This window comes from Manacus vitellinus, unplaced genomic scaffold (assembly GCF_001715985.3).
Source record: "Manacus vitellinus isolate BGI_N305 unplaced genomic scaffold, ASM171598v3 scaffold_19_pilon, whole genome shotgun sequence".
In the NCBI taxonomy this organism is placed as follows: Eukaryota; Metazoa; Chordata; class Aves; order Passeriformes; family Pipridae; genus Manacus; species Manacus vitellinus.
In genome coordinates this window covers 401,151-424,668 of record NW_021939395.1, presented here as the reverse complement: position 1 = coordinate 424,668, position 23,518 = coordinate 401,151, and the positions used below count along the sequence as shown (strand labels likewise).

The 23,518-nt window shown below is 52.8% G+C and overlaps 1 protein-coding gene across 1 annotated transcript in view; it reads right to left on the bottom strand.

Annotated features, from left to right (window-relative positions):
* AR (androgen receptor) overlaps positions 1-23,518 on the bottom strand; it is a 38,732-nt gene that overhangs the window by 4,995 nt on the left and 10,219 nt on the right. Inside the window, exons 3-4 of the mRNA XM_025894942.2 lie at positions 12,428-12,579; positions 4,660-4,776 (exon numbers count right to left, since the gene is read on the bottom strand). Coding sequence (XP_025750727.1) covers positions 4,660-4,776; positions 12,428-12,579 — 269 coding nt within the window. The remainder of the gene's footprint in view (positions 1-4,659; positions 4,777-12,427; positions 12,580-23,518) is intronic.

Here is a 23,518-nt window from a genome sequence, read left to right as displayed (position 1 = left end):
CACCTGCCCCCCCACATCCAGGCTCTCCCAGATATCACACATACATTATGGAAAACACATTTCAGAAGCCAGCAGGCAATTCCAGGGCCTGAAACCATGGGGAGCAGACCTGGGCAGAGGTGGCATCACTGCTTCATGAGCCCCATCAGCGACTGTGCCCATGGCACCATGACAAAGCGTTCGTCCCACACAGCTGGCTCTTAACCACAGCTGCTGGTCTGCCTGCAAGGCACACCAGTGCTCCAGAGGCAATGCCAGAGCCCTTGGAGAGTTTGTGTTTCCCTCACTGATACCTGTGTGACAGTGCTTGGCACAGGTGGGCTGCTACTGCCACCCCTCACCAACTCCAAACCCTCACGAATTAGAGAACAAAAGCCCATGGCTTCCTTCAAGCAGGGAATACGACATTAAACCAGTTGTCCTCGGGGGGGGTTGGCTCCTTCATTACATGATACTTATCTTGAATTTCCTTTCAGCTGTAATTAGAAAAATAAGCAGCGAGACATAAAAATGTCAAGTCAAAGTGCAGCCCTGTAAATCAACTGCAAACATTGATCTCTAAGCACTGTACTCTAGATGATCTGGTGTATGGGCAATGAAGACAGGATGCTCTGTAAAAAGGGAGGAGACATGAGTAACAAAAATAAAGGAGTGCAAGAGGAAAACAGGGCAGCGTGACGGCCTCTGGCCATCGCCCGCTCGGGTGGCAGGGCCCTGTCTCCCGCCCCTCCTGAAGTCACAGCACTGCCCAGGCCACCAGTAACCCATGTCCCCAAGTGCCACATCCACAGGGCTGTTAAATGCCCCCAGGACGCCACTGCTGCCCTGGGCAGCTGTGCCAGGGCTGGACAACCCTTTGGGGTTTAGAAACAACCAGTGCCCCGGGTCCTGGGTGTGAATGGAGCCAAACCCACATGTATAAGATACACATATGGTTTGGTTTAAATGTGGGGGTTTTCCTTAAGATTTAATTATCTAGTGTTAAAAAATCCTGAGTGAAGTAAGAAGAGAGCAAGGACCAACCGTGCTGGCTCTGAGATTGCAGCCACAAACCAGACCCCTCCGTGCTAGGGTGTGATAACTGCGCTATTGGGGTTTGGGCATTCCAGGAGCAGCTGTCCCACAGCTCACTGAAATACAGATGCTACTTGGTGAAAAAAAGTTTCAGAGGAAAAGATTGGTTTATACTCAGCACCTGTGCCAAACCTCTTTGTGGTGGTAGCTCCCACTCAGCAGCTACCGGGAACAAAAACAGAAATAGAAAAATAGGAATTGAAGACATCTGTAATGTTTTTTTCCTAGGATGAGCTAAGCTGGGCAGAACTCTACACTGCATTTCTTCAAGCCAAGGTGGGAGGAACCCTGTAACAGGGGGTGTTCCTGCTCAGCTGCCACCAGGGACGGGGGACAGCAGCACCCAGGAGCCTCAAGGTGCAGCTGCAGCACAGCATCGCCCCAAACCCCCTGCAGCACCACTGCGAGCTGGCTCGGGAGTCACCGGGCAACTACGGTATGGATTTGGAAAAAAGCTTAGAGGACACAATTACATGGTGTCACAATAAAATATTCACCAGTGCAAGAACCCCCGGGGAGCACAGTTCGAACAACTGCCCTCCTGGCAGGCACTTCTGAAGCCCTGAGGGAGGAGCACTCTGGGCTCCAGAACCAATTTTTTGTGAATTACAGGACTCAAGCAAGTTCTGGGGACTTGGAAGAAGCTGCTTTTGCACTAATAATGGAGACATCCTGCCCCTGGCAGCACATGCTGAGCTCAGCTGCAGGCAGGACACAGAAGAGCTGAACGGGACTTGACTTACATCCTGTTCTTTGAAATTTTTATGAACTTCAACATGTGGCTTGTCAAAACCTGAACCTGTCAAGCTATCAGTCTTATCTGACACAATAATTTTAGTTGATAATTACAACATTGTTGGTGCAGCAGACACCTTTAAGAGATCTGAGTCAATCAGGCCCATGCGAATGAAAAGAACTCAAAGGATATAAAATCAGACAGTATTGCTGAATGATTGCAACCCCCCAATGACACATCTCAAAGGCAAGTATAAGTGTTGAACATCAGACAGGTTTGTTTCTTACCAGGGTGGCTTACAGCTCTCTGCTAGTAAATGTCTACATTCATCCCCAAACCAGAATTAACTATTTTTCCTCAACCAGTCTGTATAGCAATGCATGGATGGGAAAATAGGGATGAACACAAAGGACTGATCACTGAACAGACAGACCGAGGTCTGCAGATAAGTGCTGACAGATGCTGGCAAACTGCAGGAGCCATGAGAACACTGAAGATTTGACAACACACCTTGGAGCAAGGAGGTAAGGAATGTCACCCAGGTGGCTGTGCAGAAGGCAAAAGGGTTATTGAGTCACAGCCAACAAATATCCACTGCAGGGAGAGAAATTCAATAAAACTCGGTTTTTCAACTGAGCAAACAAGGTTGTAATAAAGATCCAATCGCTGGAAATGAAGGGCAGATGATGAAAAAAAGGTACATTCAACACAACACTGATCATAATTAACTACTGCAACGGCTCTGCAAAACTCGTGTCAGATTCCCCCTGGCTGGAATGGCTCACATCAACACCCACCGTGTGTGTGAGATGGGAGCCCTGCTCTGCCCCCAGCAGCTGGACCTGAATTAGGGTTAAACACAACTGTGCCTCAAGCCTGGGCTTTCACAGGCTTTCGGCTGTTACCACAGGAGATTTCCAGCCCTACCACCAACAAAATTAATGGAATTTCACATGTTTGGGAGATTTTGTCCCAAGCCAGGACCCACAGGGCACAGTGGCCAGGCTGGAGGTGCCCTGATGTCCTACAGCACGGGCAGCTGCCAGCTCTGGCTGCAGGCACAGGCGCTTGGGGCATCCCATGGGAACAGCCCCCGGCACCTCACACGGGGGCTGGCAGGATCCCTCAGCACCTGCCCTGGCAGCAGGCACAGGGTGGTGGGTTGGTAGGCACAGCCAGCTCACCAGCAGGACCAAGCACACAGAAATTGCATTATCACTGGGGTTTTTTCTTTTTTTTTATTTTGGTGGTTTGGTTTTTTTTCGTCTTTCCCTCTCCACACTGTCATTCAGGAGAGAAGATCCTGTTTAATGGATTCCAGCTTGCAGGTCACAGTGATCTCAAGCAATAATGAAGTGCTTCAAGATGTTGTCATCCTGTGCCAGAGCAGAGCCGGCAGAAGGCATTCGGTGTGTCACCTCCTCCTCCTCCTCCCGCGCCGCGAGAGCCGCGGGGCTGCCAGGCTGTACCCCAACAGCGACAGTAATTAGCCAGCGGTTAAAAACAACTGCTTGGAGCCTGGGAGCAATTACAAATGCTCTGCCTCCACCGTGGGAGACGCTACTGTGGGCAATCACAAGCCTGCCTGTTTGTAACAATTGCCTTTATACCGACATCCAAACCAAATGTAAAACAGACCAGGCAGAACAGGTCAGGGTGACCCAAAGAGCTGAAGGAAAAAGAAGGGGGTGTGTGTTCATATTAGCATTAATTTTGTCAGTGTGTCCTGCAGAAGAAGGTTACGCTGATGTATGTCTTCTCCTACTTAAGGAAACTTCACCAGGAAAAAGCACTTAAAAATAAGCTAAAAACTGGGGATTAGGACTGCACTACCTTTCGGGACCATTGGGAAGAAACAAAACTAAACCCTCTGCTCGTTGGTGAGCCACAAATCAGAACCACTTCAGTAACAAGTCCTTCAAGACACCGTTGTGGCAGCCCAGCAGCCCCCGGAGACTCAGCCCATCCCAGCAATGGGGTCAGGATTTAACCCAAAACACTGGCACATCTGAGCAGCCTGGGCTCCCCACTGCCCACCCAAGCTGTGCTGGAGTTCCTCCCCCATAACCCCCTCAATCCAGGGCTTCCCAGCAGGGGGCAGGTCCTTCAGTCCCCTTTTCCAGGGTATTTTCTTCCTCACTCTACATCACAGAATCACAGGATGGTTTGGGTGGAAAGGACCTTAAGCTCATCTCGTTCCACCCCTGCCATGGGCAGGGACACCTTCCACTAGGCCAGGTTGCTCCAAGCCCCATCCAACCTGGCCTTGGAACTTCCAGGGCTGGGGCAGCCACAGCTTCTCTGGGCAACCTGTGCCAGGGCCCAGGGAAGGGTTTCATCAAATCAGTTCAATGTGGAGCCACCCACTGTAGTTTCCAGATTTTGCACAGAAAACCTCAGATTTTGGATATGGCCACTCTGTCAGGTTTTGGTAGGGCTACAGGTTTGGGAACGGAGACAAACTGCAACAAGGACCTTCACCAGGGACACAGGCACGGCTTCCATCCAGCGAAGGAAAGCACCGGGGCTGTAATTTCACCAAGAAATTGCCCCTTTCTGCTGGGAAAAATCCCATCAAAAGAGGGGAGTGCTCTGCTCTGAGGCTCCAGGAGTGAGAACCAACTCACTTGGCAGTTTGCATTTTTTCAGATTAACAACATTAGAAATCAGAGAAAAGAATGCTTTCTGAAATGCAAACAGAAATTAGTGAAATTCACAGTTCTGGTGTTAGAACCCTGCAAATGCTTCCTGAAGCTCATCGGGCTCCATCAGCCTCATTTTGCAGCCATTTCCTGACTGCTCACACACCAAGTGATGTGCAGGGACCCGGGAGGGGACCCTGACCATACCTCCGAGCGTCATCCCGGCCTCGTAGCACTTCCGCAGGCGGCAGGAGGGGCAGTTTTTCCGTCGGAACTTGTCGATGGTGCAGTCGTTCCGGCTGGCACACAGGTACTTCTGTTTGCCTAAAACAGCAGAGAAATGGAACATGGGTGCTGGGTACTGCTGGGAGAAATGGGCTCGGGCTTTTTCGGTATCACCGGGGGCAGTGGCATGAGGAGAAGAGAGGGAGAGGGATGGGAAGAGGAGGAGAAGAGGAGAAGGAGAAGGAGGAGGAGACCACATCAGTGCTGGTTTCCCAGTGCACTCTCCAGAAAAAAACTTATGTTGGAAGTTGGTATCTTTTGGGAAAACAGTACAGTTCTGCCTTTGGTGCTGCAGGAGTGGTTCATGGCCAGACGTTGCATGAGCACTGGCTCCCCAAAATGCAGCTGGGTCACTGCTGTTCCACCACACTCCAGCACCCCTGCCCTGCACTGCTGCCCTTCGCCCACACACAGCAGAGGCTTTTAGACCAAGATCTCCAAGGAGAAAAGTCCTCGAAGACTGAAAACCCAGGCACTCTGCACAGTGCAGCACTGCAGAGGCAAACAATAATGAGCAATTAAAAAGCACTGAAATATGGAGAGTTGGGTTCTCATTTTTTCAATGTCATCCATCTATCTATTGCCTGGCTTTTGGTGGTTTTCTCCCAGAACACCAAACCCCACAGTTTGATCTCCTGCCCTGACACTCAACTACAGTTGGCCGAACACAGTTCCCAGACTCACTGTACAACTACAACTCTGTACAAGCCCTTTTGTGGCTGAATTACTTTTTGTGCCACCCATCAATACCAGTTGGGTCTGTTGGCTGCAGGTTACAGACACGGGGGTTGGGGAGCTGCTGCTCTACAGGTGAGTCTGATGCCACCCCATCCCCTGGGCTGCACCCACAGCCAGCCAGGAGGGAACTGGAACCAGCGACTCCCTGCAAGGGGGACCTTGCACAGCCATGGGTTTTGGGGGCTTGCAGAAAATTCGGAAGTTACTTATTGTCAGACTAACCTGCACCTCAGACTCACCCTCTTCTCACTCAGAGAGCAGCCCATGCAGGTCCAGATCACAGCTTTTTTGTTCACTGCCCCATTTGCTAGACAAGCCATAAATGAACTGTTCTTCCTGACTCATCACTTGTTTCCTTGTCAAGTATAAACACATTTACTGGATCAGGACTTATCTGATGTTCTTCAGATCATTTCAAACTAAATCAGGCTCAGCCCGTAATAGACAGGTGCAGCTCACAGACCCATGGGCAATCCACATGGGAAACCAGCCCGTGGCCTTTATTATCATCCTGCAAAGGTTTGCTTTTTGCATTCCTATGGGAATAGCCCTTTGGAGTCATCAGAAATCTGCTAACAGGACGAGGCTGAATTCAACCCCTTAATGTATGAGCTTTGACAAGAGATGCACCAATTTTGGTGCACAGATTTAATAATCCCCACCTCCTTTGCACACCTCCTCCACTGCTGCCCTCACTGGCGCTGCCTGTGGCTTTCCCGGTGCCCTCCCGGGTCCCTCCGCTCCCGCCCGGCAGGACCAGCCACCTCTGCCACCACAGACCCCCTGTGCAGGGGCACAGCGAAGCCCCCACGGGGCTCAGCACCGGCCTGTCCTTTCACAGCACCCAAGGGCTGCACAAACACCCTTCGTTCAACCTTCTCAGAACCATCCCCTTCAGAGCAGACCATCACCCACCCCCACACCCCAGGCATTACCTGTGCTACCTGACATTCCTAAACCCTTCAGCTCTGTCCTCAGAGCAGCTCTTCTCACCCCCTCCCCAGCTCATTTCCCATGTGAAGGACACCCAGGGAAACCTCAATGACACCTAAATGCAAAGGAGCACAAGCACCATCTTCCCTTTCAGCAGTTCATTGAGGAGGATGAGTAATAAAGAACTTCAGCTGAAATTGGGTTACCTGGAGTTATTTTTGTGCCGGGGGCACTGAGCACTAGGCCACATTCCCTCCCCTCAACCTCTTCAGGTGCTCACATCAATCAGGAATGGGTACCCTACTTTCTGAGGTATGGAAAGCTGGAATGAGATTTGACTCCTGCCCTATGACAACAGTGCCTGTTGCTGGAATGCTCCAGGGCTCATCGAGCCACCACCAGTACAACAGGCTGAGCTCCAGCCCAGCCCACGGGGCCACCCCAGTGCCTGGCCGAGGCTGTATGGCTGCAGTGACCAGTGCTGCCCCAGGAGCACCCACATGGCCCCCCCAGCTCTCCCCTCAGCTCCTGTTCCAGCTCTGTCTCACCTCCCTAGTCTAAACTACAGCATTTTTTGCAACAATAATAGCTAAAAATCTTCCCAAAGGTCAGGCCTCTCCTGTGAAGGGCCTGAGCAGGTGGCACCACTGCTGCCTGAGCCCCAGGGACACTCCAGGGTCAGGCACAGCTCACCCTGAATTCCCCTGTGCCAGAAGCAGCGCCCACCAGCCCCAGTCCGTTCCTCATCCCTGGGATTTGAGCTGCATCCCAACACATGGGCTTCTCCCCCACCCTGCTCTGTCCCCCCAGGCACCCACAGGAGGGGAGCAGGGGGACGGATGAGACCTGGGAGTGGGTCCAAGCTTTGCTCAGTGAGGCAGCCGTGCTGTTCCCCATCAGCTCCTCAGCAGCATTTGCCAGCCCTGGCACTGCTGGGAAGGGACATGGAGAGGGAGCCTCTCCCACCAGCTGGGAGCAGGCGGGTGCCCCAGTGCCCAGGTGACAAACTGAGGAGTCTGCAGGATGGCCGTGCCTTGGCATGGGCTGGGAGCAGCACAGGCTGGGAGCTGCAGACAACAGCTCTCCCCACAGTCATGGTACAGGGACATTACTGGGTGGCCAGGGCAGCTTCCTGGTTCATGGAGGCTCTTTGGGGCAGGAGCCCATTCCCTGTTGCCTGAGCCTGCACAAGTGAGTCCTGTTTGCTTTATGCTGTTCACCAGTAACAAAAAGGGAAACAAAAAGCCATGGCAGGTCATGGGGCTGCTGCTGCTCCCTGTGAGGATGAGCTGCTCACCTCGCCCACCTCATCCTAATTCCTGGGGGTGCAGAGACTCCCCTCCTAACCACTAGGGAAGGAGCCACCATCTGTAAAAGCCCAGAGAACTGGGAAGGGTGGCTGGGACATAGATGGGTTCCTTCTGTATGAAGTAACTTCTCACACACCTGTTTCTAATTTCAGGGTAATTCACTCTCCTCATTTCAGAACAACTGGAGACACTTGCAATCAGCTGTTCTTTATTTAAAGACAAATGCACCGGTTTTCCTTCTCTGAAGTTTAACTCTGAAAAGACTTTTTCACCTCCTTTTCTTCCCTGCAAACAACGACTGCATTGTGTCACTGCAATGCAGAGGGTCTTGTTTTGCAAACCTGTACATACAGGTCCAAACCTTACATCCACTCTCTGGTGTTCTCCACCCTTTGCAAGGCCCATCTCCCAGCACTGGCCAGGTGTCTGCCCAGAGACCACAGCCCAGCTGAGGACACTGCAGATGTCACCCTGACAAGTCCCTACTCCTCCCCTGCAGCCCAGGTCCTGTTTGACACGTACACAGGTGAGGAGCAAAGTCACAAAGGCACCCAGCATCCTCTGCCTTCCCAGACCAGCACAGGCACCGCAGGAGAGCTTCTGTTCCTCCGATGCCCTTGCAGTCTGTGGCACCCCCCCCCACGAACACACTGCTGTGCCACTGCCCCCCTCGCTGGGAACAGCCCGTGCTGCCACCTCAGGCCCATCCTGTGCCACCTCACCCAGGCAGGAAGATTCTTGCGCCACCTCCGAGCCCCTCCCGCCCATCCCCTGGGACCGCAGTGCACAGCCAGAGCCAAGGGGAAGAGGCACTTTCCAGCCTCGACTAAAAATATTGTGGAGGAGAGTTGCTCAATCCAGAGGAATTATCTAACTAACAGCCTGCAGGAATTATCTAACAGCCTGTTGCCACACGACCTGTTTTGCCCAGAATAACTTTTTCTTCTAGACAGCAAAGTAATCTGTGCAAACATCTGGAGCAAGATTTATGACTGTAAATGTGAAAACCCAGTAAATGCCTTTTGAAGAGAGATATAAAACCCAGTAAATGCTTTTTGGAAGAGGGAGATCCTCATATTTCAGGGCATAAACAGAATTCTAAGAGCTGGGGGATAAGGCCAAGATTTCTGTGAAAGCGAATCCCCCAGGGCCTCGTGTTACCACTGAAGCTCCAGTGCTCTCCTGGGAAACCTCTGGTCCTTGGGCTGACACCAGCAGGGCCATGCCCAGAGCTGAGCCCATGGGTTTGGTGCTGGCAGCACTTCCCACAGGATGCCCCCATTAACAACCCAAGAGGGCTCAGCCACGAGGCTCCCGGCAGGCAGCACTAAGCCACTGCTGATGAACTCCCTTTGCAAAGCCATTTTCTGAATAGTCCCCTGTATTTACCAGATGGCTACAGAGAGCATGGGGAAAGCATCCAGATTTTCCCCAGCTCTGTTCATCTCACTTTCTGCTCTCCCCATGGATTTTTAAGGCACATAACACCAAAACAGTCATGAGAAACACACCACTGAAGCAGGAGTATCGTGGTGCTGCAGCACCATCAAATCTGCAGAGCTGACTTGTTTGCATGTCAGATCAGCCCAAGAAGGAGGAGAAAGCATTTCGAAACGTGGCAAGGGACTTTGCAAACATTCACTTTAACTTGATGTCATCTTGAAATCTGGCAAGATACTGCTGAGTTGGCCCAGTGACATCTCTCTGGTGCAAGGCTAATCCTCAGCAGGTCAGGACATAGAACGCTAATCCATATGGAGACTGATGGAGGCAATCAGAGCAGCCTGCACAGCAGCCTGGCTGGGTGCCCACTAGGAAAATTGCCAAATACTGTGTTATTTTTTTGATTCAGCTCTCTGCTATTTAAAGGCAGCCCCATCAGGAACACACTCCAAGGCATCCCAGTCCTGCACTGCCAGGAATGTTGTGCAGAGGCAGTTCTGGGCTGGCTCAGGTAGCCACCAGATCTCAGCAACCTCAGAGGGGCGTGGAAGGTCTGTCACTCTCCAGGGGTGGATGCAGGGACAAGGACAGGACGGGGACAGGAAGCCCTGGGCTGCTAATTGAAACAGAAGCTGTTGTGTTTGAAGCATTTTTCTGCTTCAGGGGTAAGGGTGGCATCACGAGGGCTGAACTCTGATGTCTTCAACCCACCCCAGCCAGCCTAACCATGCCGAGAGGTGCCTTGTCTACTCCTGCCTACTTGTGTCAAGAAAAACGGCATCTGTGCTGAGGTGGGTGAGCTTTTTGTTCACCAAACGAGGAGGAGGAGCCCTCTTTGTGGGCAGCAGAGGAGCAGCAGCCCAGCTGGCCGGGCAGCCAGCCCCAGCCCTCTGGACCCTCCAGACCCTCCGTGCCGGGACCCCCAGGTGGGTGACAGCAAGGAAGAGCCCAGCTCTGGGCTCGGTCACAAAACAAGGGCAGAGGCAATCTGCAGGGTGTGCTTCAGTGCTGTCCTAGACACAGCCTGGACATCTTGGGAGAGTCCATGAATCAAGAGAGCTGGCAGAATGAGATCAGGAGACCAACCCTGCCTTTTCTGTTACCTCTTCCAGCATCTTTTTGGATGAATCAGTTGAACCTGAGCTTGTGAAAACCCTCAAGTCTATCAACCATTTCATCAAATCAGGGGTAAGAAAGCACTGCTCCTGCTGCAAACCCCTCATTGTGTCCAAAGGGAAGAATCAGCCTCACAACTTTGTTTCTAAAATCTTTTCCCTTTCTCTCTACCAGCACATTTCTATAAAACCTCCTTAAATTTTGGGTCTTTTGACCATGGTATGACCTACTCAACACCTGGTCTCCTGACACCTGACAGGATGCACCTTTCTCAGAGGGGAAAAAGAGTTCTAGCACAGGAGCCAGCAGGGCTCATTGACAGAGCTTTAAACAAAAACCTGCCCCTGCCCTGCATTCAGTACCTATAATTGAGCCTGATTTATTGTCTCTCCCCCCCAAAAAAGACTATCCATGTACCTCAGGGTAACGTAAGATGAAAGCTTACACTCCAGCAGGTGCCCCTGCCCCTCCCTGCACACACACGTGGCTCCAGGCCAAAGAGCTGTTGTCTGATTCCATCATGGCCGAACACTTTTAACCCTCTGCCATACTGCAAGGTTGAAGAACCAGGAAGAGGCATAAATACCATTTAAATTCATGATATAACACAGTCAGGAAAGGGAACAACCCCACAGCACATGCCTGTGGAGCAGTGTGAGCAGCCCAGGCTGCCCCTCTCCCCTTTGGGCACCTCCATCCCCTGTCACCCACAGGACAGAGCCCACCCGGTGCCAGGGGACTGCAGCTCCAGCACCAAGCCACAGACAGTTTGTCTGACTGAGAGCCAAGACTCCACTTACTATAAATCAACAACAACTTGCTGACTTAAACAAGCATCTGTTATTTACTCTGGCTGCATAAGCCAACCCACTTGGCCTGACACAGACTGATGTGCAGCAGAGCCAGATCTGCAAATGATTTACTTGGGAGGAATATGCCAAATTTATTAACTATTATTTGACCGCCCTTTCTGGCAACAGGACCCTGATGTCCCCTGTGGCACAGCTCCCATTCTTCCCTAAACCAGCACTGGCAAGTTGGCTCCTGGCACACTCCAAACCCAGGCAGGATAATGATAATTGATCTGGAAGCATCACTCTGACAACAGCAGGTGAGGACCCCCAGAGTGGGACCTCTGCTCAGAGGGGAGGGGGTGGGCACATGGGGAGGTGCCGGTGAGACAGAAGCTCTGTCCCCATCACTGCTGCCAGCCGAGGACCACGGGGCCTCCCTCTCCCAGGGACACCATGGCTGGTGACACTGGCTGCCAAGAGCACACACCATGGAAATTGTGTTAGCACCAAGGAAGTGGTGCTTGTGCTGGTTCATCACTCCTGAAAGCAAGCCCAGTGAGTGATTACAGGCACGTTGCATTGCTGGACAGTTAATCTTCCACAACAGAGACTCTCACTGCTGCCAAGGAACCACCACTCTGAACTGCAAGCAGAAACCAGACATTGCTGAGCCACAGCCCAAGGAAACAGCTGGGCTTGGTCCTTCTGCACGCTCTTTCCCGAGGAGAGATGGTGCAAAGACCTTGCCGTTGAGAGGAAACATTTGGGCTCATGCATAGTGCTGGAGAGCCTGGAACTACAGAGCTGGACACGAAGGAGGAGTTGCTCTCTCAGGGGCTGGGTTAAGGATCACGGACCCCGAGGTCAGAGCACAGCTCCTCAAGGACAGACATTTGTTCTGTTTTGCAGGCATTGACAAAAGTGACCCTCTGGAAGGGATGCAGGAGAGGAAAAGCCTTCCCCAAATTTGGAGTTGTGGGTCTGAGATCGCAGGTGGGCTGATGGGAGCTTAAAGAACTCCGGAGAGTCAAGAGGAAAAGCAGGAGCTGACTGCTCTGGGGACTCACTAGGCCATTTCAGATAATCATGGAATCACAGAAGGGTTTGGGTTGGAAGGGACATTAAAGACCATCTTGTTCCACAACCCTGCTATGAGAAGTGACACCTTCCACTAGACCAAGTTGCTCAATGCCACTGAAAAGAATAGTGTTTTGGCAAACTGGTTTGGCTACCTTTTGAGGGCAATCTGTAATGTGGAATGACAAACACAGGACAAAGAAATCAATTTATCCCAGATTTTTCTCCTTTCCTTGTTTAAGAGGTCTTAGAACCCCTTCCTCCTCTCTGCCCCATTACCTTCAGCCGCCCGTTTGAAGAAGACTTTGCAGCTCCCACACGTGAGGGCTCCGTAATGGCACCCGGACGCTTCATCTCCACAGATCAGGCAGGTCTTCTGAGGTGGGAAGTAATAGTCAATGGGCAGGACATGGTCACGGCCAGTCTCCAACCTGCAGCATAAAACAGAGAGAACAAGGGAAGGGTCAGCAAGCGTGGTCAAGACAAGCTACAGGGAGCATCGCAATGGGGCCTGGAAGAACCCTCATGGCAATCCCAAAACTGAGGGGATGAACAAGCCAAGCACTGAGCAGCAAGCAGATGAGCAAGGACTGAGCCAAACTTGGCTCTGATCACGGAGAGACAGTGCCAGGTGCCCCCCCTGACACTGCCCCGGGTGCAGTGTGTGACAATGTGTGACAAAGTGACAGCACAGCCTAGAGAGAGAAGGCGACTGAGATGGGCTGTTGCAGTGCCCATGGAATTCTGGCTTCAGTAAGGAAGCTTGTACACCAAACAAGGCAGACTGCAGTGCTGCCAACTGCCTAATGCCACGTGAACCACCCAGCTGAGACGTCCCAAGAGCCCACCTCCCTCCCCAAACAGCCCTCGTGCTTTCCCCACCCACACGCCCACATCCTCCCCTCTCGGCTGGCACCCTCCTGCTGACCCCCTCCCCACCCTGATCTGATCTCTTTGATCAAATCCATGGAGAAGCTGCTTTTCCAGAGGACATGGCAGCAGGAGGGCCTTATCCAAATCAGGAGCCAGCATGCCCAGGCAGTCTGGGGAGCAGGAGCACATTGAGTTATTTGCTAAAACTTGCTTTTTCTCCAACCGCTGGATGAGGCAATTAGCTTCTAACAGTCTGCAGGTCACTGCAACTTTTGAGTAAAATTTAGATCCCTTTTGGTTTCTGGCGTTGTTTGTTGCTTTCAGGTGGGTTCTGAGAAATCAGATTGCATCAACAGTGAATGTAACAAAGATGGGACTTCTTGGAATAAACCTTTATACCCAGAAAAGCCCCACTTGGGCCCACAGTAAACCCCAAACCCACTGAAAACAGATTTTTTCCTTAGATATTTTAATTCTGATAACAAGAGCTGCTTTATTAGTCCAGATTATCCATCCCCTCCTGTTCTGCTTCCTGAAAGACATAAATTAAACTGAGGAGAGAGAGGTTTTAAATGGTTTTTATATGAGCTGGGATGCTCAACTCCAACCCAAGACCAGGCTATCTCCAGAGGACCAGTGCGGTGTGCCTGTCACAGTGGGCAGGGCTCTTTGCCAAAGGACAGCTCTTTTCCAAGCCCTGGATGGCTCATCTCCAAGCCCCTCACACCTTGGGATTAAAGCACAACAGGAGACAGCCACTGGTGATCTCAGTCTGCAGGGTCACCTTGCTCTGACCTCGCTGCCTGTCTGTCCCCCTGCAGTGCTGCTCCCTCCTTTCCCTCCCTGGGAGCTGTGCAGACCCCACCTCAGTTGCAGGTCAGTAACTGGAGCAGCAATTTCACCCTCAGTGCTTAAGGCAGAAACCTTTTGAGTGATTTCTCATCTCTTTGCCAGCAGCAATCAGAAACTTGTCTGTAGATGCTGCTCAACCACCATTCCCCAACCATCTCCATTTCCAAGACTTTTCTTGAATTACTGATTAAAAGAAGACACAATTGGATGCACTGTGACTGCCACAGTCTAGTCCTGATGCAAGCAACGTCTCCCTGTCTCAGCTTCCCTGGCATACCACCCATCCTCCTGGCATGATCCCACCACCCTGTCCCAGGGCACCCCTGCATCCTCCCACACCACCACCCCGTGCCACAGAGCCCTGGCACTCAGTGTGAGGGGCTGCTGGGGAGCAGACCCTACTGAGGAATAGCAGCAGCACATAAAAAAGCTTGGCTAAAAATGTCTTATTTCCCCAGCATGTTTTAGATTCCCACAGAACCAGACCTTTCTGCTAAAGACCCCTCTCTTTTCCCCCCTGTGCAGTTGGAAATCTGACAGTGCATATTTCCCTGTTTCCATAAGGCTTCCATGCTCTCTTCCCCATGCTTGGCACCATGTGTGCCACAAGCAGCAGAGCTTCTCACAGCAGCTGTCCTGACGACAGACACAGGACCCCTCAGAACACCCTGGGGTTTTTGAGGATTAATTATCTAAAACTGAAAGCAGGTTCAAAATGGAGTGGCTTCTGAAACAGGTTTTAAAGAGCTGTTTCTGCACAGGAAGAGTTGTGCAAGTACAGATACACCTTCCAGCAGGTGTGTATGGAGTGTGCCCCTTGCGTGTGCCCGTGCCAGGGTTGGGGCTGGGCAGGGCTCCCCACACTCCCTCTGTGCTCAGTCACCCTCACCCCCATTGCTGCCAAGGGATGGAGCCTGGAGGGTGCTGGCAGACATGGAAGGTGGTTCTGGGCCACGGGACAGGCTCCTGTGGGGTGTGGGCAGTCCCATCAGGGCAGGAGATGGTGTTCCGGCAGGCGGGGAGCGGCTCGGCCGCGGGCCCTGCAGCACTGACACGATTCCCAGCTGCCTCCCACACCTTCCCCACTGGCAGCCACTGCCCAGAGCTGAACGACCAGCCCAGGGACACCCTCGATTTTAAAATGATGCCAATTTGCCTTTTCTTTTTTATTTTTAGAGAGAGAATTGCAAGAAAAACATAATTTAAAATGTAGGCAACCCAGAGCGAGCTGTGCTAATGGTTGCCTTAATGATCCAGTTTCCAGTTTCCAAAGAGACATTTCCAGGGTGTTCTCAGAATGTGTAAGTAATAAATAACACTGCAATGAGCCAAACAGGTGCCTGGGGAGGTTTCAGGGGCCGGCAGCACTCTGGGCAGAGCCTCAGGTGCCACCTGCCCCAGGGTGCCAGCCCCTTGCCCCCACGTAGGGCACTCGAGGGACAGGAGGGTGGCTCAGCAGCTGGCTTGCCACCTTTCCTCCAGGTGGAAACATGTACCCTGTGGGTCCCTGCTGGCTGCACCCACCCCCCAGAGCCGCAGGAGCGCTGACGTGGAACCAAAACAAGCCCCGAGAGTGTTGTGGGGGACTCTGCAGTGGCCCGATGCGCGGCGATGCCAGCCCGCCCGGGCAGGGCGATAGCGGCCGGCACAGACACAACTGGGCCGGTGACAGCGGGGGCGATGCCGGGCCCGGCACAGGCCAAGGTCAGGGCTCTCACAGAGGAGCTCGGCGGCTTTCGTGGCGGGAAAAAACAACCTCAGTATCTCTTCTACAGCTGTAGGAAGAGCTTTACTGTTGTTTGAGAAGGCTTCTGTAAGGAAATGGAGAGTTTATTGAGCTCCTGCCATGTGCAAATGTTTCTGGGGAGCAGAAATGATCATTTTGCAATGCAAACATGTGTTTGTCATTAGTTAAATTTCACCAAGCAGCCACATTTCACAACACATCCAGAAAGCCAAGAGCAAGCACAGGTAAGAGAGGAGCCAACCACTTTTGACCCACAAAGGAAGTTTCCATCTCAGCAACAGCCAGTACAAGGCACAGCTGTCCCCTTGCCTGCGACTTCCCACCCCAGGCCAGATCAGGACAAAGTGATGGCAGCTGCCATGCACCCTGGCACATCTGGCACAGGAACCCTGGAGTAGTGCACGCTGGTCCCACACCTTGCCCTCCGGGGAAAGGGGTAAGGGGTTTGCACCTTCATCACACTCTGTCAAAAACCTGCCTATCATGCTCAGGAGGACGCTGAGCCCAGAACTGAGCCAGCACTCACACGTGAACTCAGGTGACACAGAACCCTCTCCAGTCATTTCAACCACTGTCAATTCTGAGACACTCTAATGTTGCCAGGAAGAAGTGCTGCCTTTAAAAAGGCATTGCCTGTGCATGACATCCTCAAATGCAGTATTAAAACTAAGTAGCTTTCCCTCCTGCCTGGCCGAAGGTCTGTGACTCACACCGAGGGGCCAGACCCACGCCCAGCAAAGGGCACGACTGCTGACTTCGGGCACATCCTCATGTCCCCTTGCACTGCCCTTTGGCTGCCACTGGCTCCAGCCAGTGTTGAGCTCAGCCTGTGCCTGCAGCCACCATACCACGCTCACCCACATAACAAGGCCTGCAGGGAAACTTTAAAGCATCTCATCTGTTAAAATGCTGTGAGCAATTCAATCTATGCAGCCGTGGACATTGATTTTATTTCCTTTCTTCTAAATAGCCTTGAGTGTGTTTCCAATCTGCCCGTGCCTTGTTTTCATCTGTGATGGCTGGCAACAGAGGCACAATAGCATCTGAGAGCAGAGAAGGGCACAGTGTGAGCCACAGGCCTAGTAAACATACATGAGAACTGGATCATCACCAGATTTAATAAAATAAATATTAGCAGATGACAACGGATTTTTCAAACATCCCAGCAAGGGGGGCTGGTTGGAGGAAAATGCTTTGGAGAAGAAGAAGGTCCTTCCACCAACAGCTCTCAGGAGCAGGCTGGGCTCTCCAGTCCTGGCACTGCCTTCCAGCCTCGGGGGCACAAACAACTTCCACAAGTACAGCTGCACACCCTTCTCAAATCTCCAAATTAAACTCTGTTTTCTCTTTTCAAATATGCTGTTTATTTATTTTGACAGTTTATTTTTCACATGGCAGATCCTCTTAAAGCCTCCCCACCCCCAATCCCTGGCTCTTTTCCCTCCTGTTCTCTCTGCTGTGCACTAAGGCTGCTCCAGCCTGCTGCTGCATGGAGCCAGCCACTGTTTGTCCTGCTCTCAGGAGACAGCCCCAACCTGCCAACCTGACTGGCCAAGGCACTGCAGGCCCTTTGATGGGATGGATGGCAGAGCCATAGCATAACCCAGACCTCTGGGAGGCTCCTCATTTAACAGCAATCCTGGGCTCTCACCTTTCAGTCATCCCCAAGGAAGAAGCGGAAAAGGAGGTTATAAAGGTGGCGAGTTTGCCACATCTGGAATGCAAAGCCCAGGCGAAGCCACCCTGCAGCCTCTGCACCTCACCAGTGGCTGTGGCAGAGGTGCTGCCTGCATTGGGGTACAGCTGAGACCAAGACTTCTGCCTTGAAACCTGAGCTCCAGCCAGGAGCTCGGGGAGCAGTTTAAATAAATCAGCTCAGAGAAGAACTGATTTCCCCAGACAGAGCAGGTACCTACAAAAAGAGACAGCACAAGTGCATCGCAAGGTTACTTCAGATGGGAACTCACCTGATTACAAAGCACGAAGGGGACAAAAAGGAAATGAGAAGCAGCACGGGCAGGCTTGCAGCCTTGAGGAGCACTAGTGCCCTACACTGTATCCTCCTGGTGACTGCAGAGTCACCTGGAGTCACCAAGGACAGGACCTTGGTGTCCTTGGTACCCAGAGAGCCCTACTTAGTTCCCAAGGAGACAGTCTGTCCTGACTGATATTTATGCAGTTAGTTTAATCCACACCATAAACTTCCATTCTCAAATCCATCTCCTCTGCTGACAAAAAGAAAATGTGCCTGTAAAGAAAATCACAAATAATGAGATACTTGATCCATACATTTCATGCTCCAAGAGACACGGCCATGATTCCAGACAGGGTACAGACTTACAGTTCCCAGGAAATTGTCCAGGGTACCATGGGCTTGTAATGCCACGTACCAACATCTGTGCCTGTAGGAGGAATTCTACCTTTCCCTCTCCCAAAACAAAGCACAGTGATGCTTATGAAACCCTCCAGAAGAGGGAATGATGCTTATGAAACACCCTGGAACAGGGGATGCAAGCTCTTGGTGGCTTTTCCAACAGTCAGTGTGCTGGGCGGATCTCCAGAGGAACAGAGCACTGGACCGGTGTCCAGCCACGAGGCACAGCACCTTGGGTGAACCAGTCACGTGGCCTTGAGGCATTTCCACAAACCACTTGGCCAATCAACGAGGCACCATCGTGTCCCAGACTGAACCCAGCAGCTGCTGGAGGGTGGGATGATGGGGCACGGATGGCACGGGCAGGACGGGGACTGATGTCAGTGCCTCATGCAGACTCCCTTCTCAGCTCTGCTCTGCTCTGCTCAGCTCTGCTCTGCTCAGCTCTGTTCTCCAACCCAAGTGCACCTTCTGGGCAGCAGGACGAGCACTGCAGCCGCATTCACCAGCCTTCTGACATGGAAAGGACCCCTGGGCCCGCATCCTGCTGGGGGCCATCCGCACAGCACTCCCCGTCACCTCCAGCCCGTGGGCAGCACATCCAGGCAGCCAACTCTCAAGCACCTCACCCCTGAGCCCCCACTGGGATCACCTCAGGGCACGCTGGATCTTCCCAAGAGCCAGGCTGGCCCCTGCAGCCATCCCTCCGCAGGGACCAGGGCACTGCACCTCTGCCCACGCCCCGGAGGAGGATGCTACTGGGACAGGGTGTCCCTGTGGTCCCCCAGCTAACCACAGCATGTGGTACAGTGCTGCCGAGAGAAACCCAAGGTGAAACAATTCCAGTGTCACACAGAACTCCAAAGGTATTTGGAATTTAACTTGGCAACAAGGATCAGGTGGTGCTGGTAGTCGGAGGTCAGTGGTCAGCTCCCACCTGGGCTGCTGAGGGATGCCAGGATTCATTCCCAGACACGGATATTTAAAACACAAAATATTTTCCCTGCTTCTTTGGCAGTGGGATTATTGCTACGGAAACCAGTGCTACAAATTCTGCATTTTCATTTCTCCACTGGATGAAGCATGAGGCAAAAACAGTCAGATGGCAACAAGGGCAGGACCCAGCGTGGAAACACGAGGAGACCACAAATACCACGGATTTGGCACCCGCCCGGGGAGGCACACGGCATGAGCCAGCACTCTCCCCCTGGCACAGAGCCCTGGGGATGGACAGGCATGAGAGGAAGAAGCAGAACCTCCCATCTCGGGGAGCAGCCCCCGCTCCCACCCCTCTCACAGGAGGGATGCCAGGGCTCACTGCGGTGGCTCTGCACTGCTGGTCCCACAACTTACCAGCAGAATTGGGTTATTTTTAGGCATGTTTATACCAAGACCAAACCTTTTCAGAGACACAACTGCAGAGGCATAAAAATCCTTTTCCTTATTATGTCTGGAAATGGATATAAGCTCTATCTGCAGAATTTCCCTTCAGCTCTGCTGGCAAAGCATTGGGTTTCTGAAGGAACTTCACAACTTGTGCAACACTATCATGTTCCTGCACCCTCCAAGCGGATCGTGCTGTGAGTCATCCCAGACAGCATAAACACACTAATTATAACCAAGGTTTCACCTACTTAGTGCCAGGTCTCCCTGGCACTCTTAGCACCGATCTCAGCAGCACAGGCAACATAGAGGCAAACTCCTCAACAACCCATGGCCACCAGCTCACATCCACCGGGTCCTCCTGCTCCATGGCCTGGCCTTCCCAGCGTGCCCAAAGCTCACAGCTGCCCACACCTGTCAGCTGCAGCAGGACCGGGGCAGGAGTGGGGCAGGGCTGGGGCAGGAGCGGCACAAGACCGGCCCCTCAGCAAGGCCTGGATGGATGGATGGATGGATGGACAGCCAACTATGCTGGTATCAACCCCACTAGCACGCACCCCTAACCTGAGGCATCCCAGCCCAGCATAGACTGGGAAACAGAACTTTGATGCCAGTTTGCTCTTTCAGTGACACCAGGCAGGGACAGCCAGATCTGTCATTTTGGGGGCTGAGAGCATTTCTGGGGAAATACAGAAGGCAGAGCCCTGCAGTGATGCAGCAGTGCAGCTGGCTGATGCCAGGGACCCACGGGCGTGGGAGGTCCTTCCATCATACAGACCCACAATGGAGCTTTCACCAGCCCTGCTGGGCAGCAGTACCCAGAGAGAGCCGTGGCGGTTTGGCGATCAAAGCCCTACCCCCTCCTCCTCTGCTGTGCTCTCCCGAGCAGGCAAGGAATGAAAGCAGACAGGAATCGTTTTCTTTCAAGCCCGCCTGCAAACCAAAACACAGATGCCACATCTAATTTTAGGCCTCCCAGCCTTGAGAGTGTTCTCTGAAGTCTCTTTGAGCGAGCAGCAAGATAGTCAGCTCAGGACGTCCTGCCACAGCGGCCGCGTGCCCGCCTTGACCCCGATTCTGAAACGCCAGGGGGGCAGGGGCAGAGCCCCATCCTCTCCTCCAGCCATCAGGGCACAGCATGGCCAGCAGTTAACAGATCCCCACTGATCCCAGGGGATCCTGCAGAACACACTGAGCTCCCTTCATTAACTGGAATCACGTGCAGAGGGACTGGCTGGCCACCCTGCCAACCCCAGGCTGCCACCTTATTCATGCTGAATATGACAACTGCTTCAATTCAGGCCATAATCCAAGAATTTAAGCACCCATGTGGCAAAAGGGAGGCTGAACTGAGCAAAGAGAGAACCGCTGCCCCCTGGGCTCCCCTTAGCTCCCACCTCAGCTCAGCCCTGCCCGACCCTCGGCACAGCTCCAGGGCGATGTTCTGTCCCAGCACTGTGCTCTGCTCCCCCTTCAAAGCCACCCCAGACACAGTTCAGAACCAAGGACCCAGCACTTGGCACAGGCTGTGCTGTAAACAAGAAAGGGAAAAAAATGCCTTTGCTGCTCTTGTTTTTCTAACCATTTAAAGATGCTCCCAGGAGACTTGGGAGCAGACTGGGAAGTAACAGGTTTCTTTGCAAGAAGATCCCATTACCAGGGAAAAGACTTTTTGACCACAGGCACCAAATACTGAAAGGCAGAAAACGAAATCCACGTGAACAGGCTGAGTTCACAGGGATGACCTCACACATCCTGAAGCACAGGAGCACACACAGGGACGAGGCCCTGAGCCAGCCTGGGGGGTCACGGGTTCCCCCGGCCCCACAGCTTCAGGCATCAGATCCAAGATAGACAGGTGCCCCATAGCCCTGCCCTGCCAGAAAGCGGGAGAGGGGCCAAGGGTGACCTGAGGGGCTGGTTCTCAGTGTCTGAGTGGGGAGAAGGAGCCATGCCAATCCCACATCGAGCCCTGTGCCGCCCATGCAGAGGCTCACGGAGCCTCAGCGGGGGGCCAAGGCCACCTCTCCTCCCCACGGGCAGCACGGGCCACAGCGCCTGTTCTCCATGGACATGTCTGCAGAGGGAATGCTGCAGGCCCCAGGGCAAGGGATGGGTATGTTCCTCATACAGAAGAGAACACACACACTAATCTCTGTGTATGGTGTTCACAGAAAGAAGAGGATGAACATCCACAAATGTGCACAGGCACATACACAATCCAAGAGAAACTAAATCATCTGAGCTATCTTTGCAGGGGAATTTCATTTTCCAGTTAATGCACCTCATCACTTCCTAGATGAAAGCAATTAATCTGATCTGCATGAAATTCCTTTCTTCCTTTCCCATCTCAAGAAGAAAGAGAACTGCTGAGATACTCTGCCCCAGCCCTCCCAATGGCACGTCAGAAGATGTGTGGATGCTGCTCTGCAGATCAGCACAAGGGGGAGGAGGCAGGAGCGTTCACAAGGAAATTACCAATACAGAAACTTGTGCCTGGGCTCTGTTCTCAGCACACGGGCCACGGTCAAAGCATTCTTTCTGCCATTTTTAACCAGTAAAGAAGCCAGAGCAGCTAAAATATGTAACAAGAGCCAAAGTGCTGAGGGGCTGGTAAAAACACCAGAGAAGTGAAGTATCATCTTGGGAGACATGAGAAACCCCCTCCAGCCATCTGTAGGCAGAGAGAGCACGGAGGGAAGGAAGTAAAGCCCAGGGTTTTCCCACCTCATCCCAGAGACTGAACACATCCTCTCTAAAATGTATTTTGGAGATCTGCAGCCTCCCCTCTGGCATTAGTGGGGATTGGTCCCACAGGCAGCAATTCCAGGAGCCCTCAGCGGGATGGGAGTCTGGCAAAAGAAGAGGCTGCTGCAACAGAAGGATTTGTCCCCAAGGCTCTTTCCAAAGCCAGCGGCTGCAGCCAGCCTGTTTCTGGTCCTTGCTGGAGCTTATTGGTGTGGAGGGAGAGAACACCCACCAGCCTGCACCCACCCAGCACACACCCACCCATCCTCAGGCAACACCAGTGCATTGAGGCCAGGCTGGACGGAGCTTAGAGCAAGCTGGTCTGGTGGAAGGTGTCCCTGCCAACGGCAGCAGAGCGGAATGAAATGGGCTTCAAGGCCCCTTCCAATCCAAACCATTCCATGAGTCTATCATCAGATTCCCCAGGCTCCAGCAAGAGCTTGACCCTGAGCCCCACGGGTGGTGCTGGCACCCGGATCAGGCAGCAGGCACCCAGGACATACCCCCAGCACTGCCTGTCACAGACACCTGGCTACAGACATTAAAGGAGTTAAAGACAAATCGTTATGACTGCGGCCATGCACAGCACATGAACAGCAGCCAGGACTCTGCGTGGAGCTCTCAGGCAGCTCTCGCTCTGCACAGCCTGAGCAGGGCTCTGCCAGCCCAGGCACACCCCAAATGCGTCCCAGGGGCATCCAGAGATCTCCAGGCAGATGTGTAAAAGGGTAAATGTGCCTGTGCCTGGGTGTTTGCCCCAGCTAAGGCTGCCCACAGTGCTCCCTCCCCTCATGCCAAGGATGGCCCAGACCAGTACTGTCAGTGTCCCAGTATTGGTGGTTCTGCACTCACTTTATCAGCCTGATTTAAGCCATCTCTTTTGCCCCCAGAGCTGTTTGGGAAGGGACAGCCACTTTCCTGTGTCTTGAGTCCAGCACAGTCCATTCACCACCTCCAGGCAGTGCAATGGAGGCACCCACTCAGCCCCCCCAACAGAAACACGAGCTCATTCCAGTAATCACTATATACTTAATAGTGTGCACTCCCTCCCTCTTTGATTAGCACAGGGAAGCCACCAGGACACCTGCAGAGAGCACTGGTGTAATCCACCCCTGCGGACACCCGAGCTACGTGGAGCCAGATTAACTCAGGCAAAGGGCAGCAGCTATAAATACCTGGAAAACTGGCTTATACTTCTGAGATTATTTCTACTACTGCAAATCACCTAATCTGAGGTCCATGTCCCTACAAATCATTCCCATCACTTCTGAGGACAAGCCAGCACTTGACTTTGTTTTCACTATTTGCAGATGCCTCCCTGGGGGGGTCTGGGGAGCTCCAAGCCACAGCACAGCAGGTGACCTCCTTCTTTCTGGCCTCTGCTCAGACTGCA